Here is a 5,587-nt window from a genome sequence, read left to right as displayed (position 1 = left end):
CATCCAAAGCGAGCATCCTTTCTTGGGGGAGCACTTCCCCTTTAACTGGGCAGCTGTCGTCACAGCAGGATGACTCGTATATTTTGCGACAGGACGTACAAGCACCGGCTCGCCGTCGCTGGCTCATCTCCGCTGGCATTAAACAGAAACAGTACATCGTGGGGAGAGAAAAAAAACAAAACAAAACAAATCCCGTGTGTTTATGTTACAGCCAACTGTTTATAACGTGATACAATGCTCCTGTCGTCTGAGAATCAAACACCAGCTTTTTTGGTGAGGAGGAAGACCCCGTAGTGTTGCATGTAAGATTTCCACTGGTTCTGCACGATCACTTATACCAGAATATGGATGAAAGGTCCCCCTTTTGGGGCTGGAGATGTTGTGTGCTAGCTACGATGTAGTCATTAAAACATAAAATATAGCTTTATGCTCAGACATGGGCTTAAACCTACCACTTAAAATGTATCAAAAGCTACTGTTTTCAACTTAACTATGTGTGTGCACAGGCCTGCATTTCTTGTATTAGGTTCGCAGCAATCTGTGCATGTGCACTTTGACAATAACATACAGTGAACAATGCAATGTCTTCACAGAACTTTGCTGCATTTGAAGGAGAAAACCTTGCTGACTGGAGTTCACAGCGGACAGACACCACCAGCAGCAGCTACATCTCAATCCCGGGCTCCTGCAAGAGCCGCTTATTTGCACCACAACCAAATGAAGCCAACTGCCTCCCCAGAAGCAGCGCTCACAGAGGACTCTCTTTCCTGTGCACTGTGCTGGGCTCCAGTAGCCCACCCATGCCTGTGATCCCCATCCCACGGCGGGTGCGCAGCTTCCATGGCCCCCACACCACCTGCATGCACTCGGCCTGTGGGTCGACGCACGCTTCCAAGCTAGTGCGCACCAAGTACAATAACTTTGACCTCTACCTGCGCTCACGCTGCATGTACAGCTTCCTCCGTTTCCTCCTCTACTTTGGCTGCAGCCTGCTGACCTCTCTGCTCTGGGTGGCGCTCTCTGCCCTCTTCTTCCTACAGTACGTCAGCGTGCGCGTGCTCCTGCGGCTGCAGTACAAGCTGTCTGTCATCCTGCTGTTGCTAGGGCACAGGCGCCTGGACTTTGGGGTGCTCAATGACCTGATCATCTACAGCATGCAGATCACCATGTTTCTGGTGGGGGGGCTCGGCTGGTGCTTCATGGTGTTCGTGGACATGTAGCTGCAATGTGAGCGAAGTGGGGAATGTCGTGTATGATGTGGATGCTTCACGCTGTAACTTCAGCATTGTGTGATGTTATGGGACGACCTACAGCCTCAGCATGTCCTGTAGGACTGCTCTGTATCGCTCTCCGCTCAAAACAACTCAAACTCTTACTGGTTTAATGTCAGATATATGGTATGATACAAATCCAATAAGAATCTGTGTAACATCTGTGTGTACAGTTCTTTTAAAAATGTTGGTCCTGTATAACTCAGAGAGAACCATCTGGTTGCTTAATTAAAAAAAAAAAGATGCATGAAGTCGTTCTGAACATGAGAGTCAGACTTGAGTTATCTTGTAGGACTCTCAAGAGACCAATAGGGTCAAAACCTCTATTTTCATGCCATTTGTAAACGGTTTTCACAAATTTTAAAGGGCATCCTGACTGGAAACTCATTTGTTTACAATAATGGAAAAATGTGAATGTCAATGTTGCATGGAAAAGTGACTTAACATATGACTGATGTGAATCACGGAGGTGTGATGCAAGACAGTCATTTGTGCCAAAACACGAGTTGGGGCTCCAAACGCAAAAAAGTGTACCATGATTCCCAGGTTGAGATTATTTTGATCGTGTCGTGTGTAAACACAATGTCATGCAAACATACATGTACCACAGAGACGAGGCTGATATACAGCAACTTATGGTGGAGAAAGTGACCAAAAGAAAAACCAAGTGAAGTCGTCGACCTGTGTGTGTAATGTGCTTTTGTGGAAAGGGTGGGGCAGAATAGGAGGACCGTGACTTTTTTTGTAAAGTTATTAAATACATTTTCTGTTGATGAACTGTTTTCTCCTTTTAATACGCATGGCCGAGTGAATGTGTTTACTGTGTTGAGTAACACGATGGCATGCCTCGAGCCGTGTCATAAGAGTGTGTGACAGTTCAAATTGGGAACGTCTTTGGGTCAAGTGTACCATCAGTCGCTCTTCACATTGTTTCAGGGCTGCTCTGACAGACTTCTCTGTTTAGCTTCCTCCAGCAGGCAAACACCAGCCACAACTAGACCCCACTGTTTCTGCCAAGCATAACAATGGAAATGGCTGTGTCCCAATCACCTTATATAGCCTCATTTCTACATGGCATGAAGTATGCTTACAGGGCTAATGAGGGCACGACAGGTTGGAGCACTGAGACAAGCTTTTTGCACTAAACTGTGTAATTGTGAGGTTTTGAATTCTGCATTACACTTTCATGTTTATCATCAGTTAATGCAGGAAACGAAGCAAGAAGGGACTGGAAATCACCAGCACGCCATCTTTAGATATGAACTTTCCACACAGTGGCTGGAGGCCTGACTGAGACATGCTTGAGACTGGTATGGCTTCAGGCTGTAAATGGATAATCAGGGGGCAACAATAAGCTTTTGTTCTGAGGATCAACACATCATATGCCTCATACTCTGAGCCGGGCCCAGTTGCACCAGAGGAGAACTAGAGAACATGAATTGTCTTGTGATATCAGTATAGTGCAATAGGTACGCTGGATGATGAAGTCATGGCCTACTGATTTTCATTTCTTCTTTTTTTTATTTGAAAAGTTGAAGTTGCCTGCTTAGTCTGAATGACTTGCCTTTTTTTTGTCCTGTTTGTTGATCAACACCTCATCTGTGTTTGGTTACCTTCTCTTCTTCCAGTCCAGATCTTGAACCCTTGAACGTTCATGAAAAATATAAAACACAGGATGATGCATCATTAATCCGTGCATGCAATTTAAAAATGTGTATGTTGAATGAATTAGAAACCGGGGATTTCACATAATTACTTGCTTGCAGTAAAATGAAGCGTGTCATAGCGTGTCAACTTAATTCGTCCCATTCACAGCGAACAAAATCAGCTGCCATTTTATTAGGCTACAGTAACAGTTTTACTAGTTAGGCTGAACAATGAACCACGATGAAACATCTTTAATTTCCTTGTAAATATGAATGAGAATGTAATTGTACATATGGTATAGACCTAAGTACAATGAGATCATTATAAGCTCACCACTGAGTACCACAGACACATGATAGTCCCTATAGGAATATTAAAGTGGCACTGTACACGTTTTAAATACTAAGGTACAATAAGAGCATTGTAAAGCAACCCACTGCAACTTCATATAGAAATATCATAGGACTAATAGTGTGATAGATAAATACAAAAATATTTGAAATTTGAAGGAAACTGTGTATCACATAGATGTACTTCTACACACACTGAGATGACAGAAGTTACAAGTGAGAAATATGATATAATAAAAGAAATAAAGATAAATTCAGTGCCATCTTGAAGTGAGATAAACAGCAATGTCCGATGTAATAATAATGAATAACAGAGTAAATTGGGATGTGGCCTACGTGGATGAGCTCACACAGGTATGTACATTTACTAAATTGGTTTACGGTGTTAGAAAAAAGTACAGTTTTGAGGTAATTATACTTAAAAGTAATATGTCTGTTTTGTCAGAATTTACATTTTCCTACTCAACATTTATCTGATGGCAGTAGTTACTAGCTAGTTGCTTTTCAGATAATGAGATAATAAAGTTTGGTGGATTGCTGTCCTTGAACCTGGTCCACTTACAACAATGGTTCCCAAGCTGGGGGTTGGGACCCCTCCAGGGCGTCATGGGATAAATTTGAGGGGCCAGAAGATGATTAAGGAGTTTGGAAAAAGAAACATTTCTGCCACATGAAATTATGACATTTCTCTTGTCTTTGCTTTTTACTTTTTACACAGGTGGTTTTACCTCTTCAGGCCTCTAATAAAAAAGTGATCACATTAACAACCTGAGAATAAAAATCACACTTGGCTTGAAGAGCTTGCAGCTCAAAAAAATACGTAAACTTTGACGAGAGGTTGCACTTTGGCTTAGCTTTGTTTTAAAGGGCCGTAGGCCACAAAGAAGGAGGAGGCACCCACTTATTAAAACACATTAATATTATAATATTATTAATATTAGAAGACAAGTGAATACAAGTTTATTTTTATTTTATTGTATGTTTGTTATTTAAAAAAACAATGCAAGTGAACCCAATGAATAAATAGACAATAAAAAAACAAGTAGTTAAATTTGCTTTCTTGACATATTTTCCATGACTAATGCATTTTAATACGTTTTCCACCACTGAGTATAGGTGTGGCTATGAAGTATGTTTATATGCTGTAGGTGACTTCAGTGCAACACATACATACATATACATTGTTGTTGTATATATTTTTTACCTCATTGTTCACTTAAATACTGTAAATGTGTATATTTTTTATTTTCTATTTCTCATTTTTATATTTTGTACATACTTTTAGTTCTGAATTATGCCACTTTCTACTCTTGAATGGGAGCACCGGTACTGTACAATTTCCCCCCGGGGATCAATAAAGTATTTCTGATTCTGATTCTGATACCCTGCCATTGATATGTCGGAATAGTGGTGAATCATGAGGCAGACGTAACAGACTAAACATAGGCCTATAACATATAAAATATATTAAAATGTTAATGTAAGGTATTACAGAAAACGTGAAATATTACATATAGATTGGCGGTGGTGATCAGAGAGGTGTTAAGGACTCATATTCTGCCACTATGAGGTACAGTAGACCCTGCAGCAGTGATTCAGTGAGCTGTGGCTCTGTGATATTGTACGGCTGCAGTAAAGAAAAGTTGACTTGAGGTCACACCGCTAGCAGTTGGCGCTTATAATTTAGCAGAACAGCACACATGCGCATCATGTAGCCTGAGCTGTCATCACATAAGGACACGTGAGGTAGCCACACATGTAAATGTTCTCAACAAGGAGCTCAACAAGGCGTCCTTGTCTTACCCGTAGCCCCAGATGAACCCCTATATGTTGTCTTTTCATGATACATTACACACAGCGTCGGTCACCCGGTGGGGTTTGTTGTACCTACAGTGCGGCAGCAGTCTGCACCTTTAAGCCTGCGAGAGTGCAGCGAGTTCATGTGTCCGTAAAGGCGCACGATATGACGACCGCGTAGACTACAGTAGGACAGTGTACCTACAGTTAACCTGGCAGGTCTTACCAACCCAAAAAAAAATGTCTGTGTCTTTAAAAAGAACTCTTAACCGAGTGGTGCATGATGTCAGGCTGCTCGCAGTCCGTATACTCTTCATGTGAGCGGCGTTCACTTCCTGCAAAGGGACAGAAGCGGGCAGAGAGAGAACGAGAGAGTGGGATCGAGAGATGGGGGACGAGCGGCCAAGATAGGACGAGAGTGAAAGAGTGAGCCAGCGGACGAGGTTGGGGGGGGGGGGGGAAACCGGGGCCTGCTTTTCTCTCTCTCTCTCTTTTTTTTTGTTCATACACCCCGCAAACTTT

The 5,587-nt window shown here is 42.3% G+C and overlaps 1 protein-coding gene across 1 annotated transcript; it reads left to right on the top strand.

The window, feature by feature from the left end:
- Positions 1 to 204: 204 nt before the first annotated feature.
- Positions 205 to 1,374, top strand: LOC139301693 (transmembrane protein 250). The gene is made up of 2 exons (XM_070925137.1): positions 205 to 302; positions 594 to 1,374. Exon 2 carries the CDS (start codon positions 801 to 803, stop codon positions 1,218 to 1,220), a length of 420 nt encoding a protein of 139 aa, XP_070781238.1. The 5' UTR covers positions 205 to 302; positions 594 to 800; the 3' UTR covers positions 1,221 to 1,374.
- Positions 1,375 to 5,587: the final 4,213 nt, after the last annotated feature.

This window comes from Enoplosus armatus, chromosome 18, assembly GCF_043641665.1.
Source record: "Enoplosus armatus isolate fEnoArm2 chromosome 18, fEnoArm2.hap1, whole genome shotgun sequence".
In the NCBI taxonomy this organism is placed as follows: Eukaryota; Metazoa; Chordata; class Actinopteri; order Centrarchiformes; family Enoplosidae; genus Enoplosus; species Enoplosus armatus.
The sequence above is the reverse complement of the archived record's forward strand: the minus strand, read 5'-3'. Positions and strand labels throughout refer to the sequence as shown.

What these genes read in the sequence shown, in the direction of transcription:
- LOC139301693 (XM_070925137.1), top strand. Translation starts at nt 801, where the DNA reads ATGCCTGTGATCCCCATCCCACGGCGGGTGCGCAGCTTCCATGGCCCC.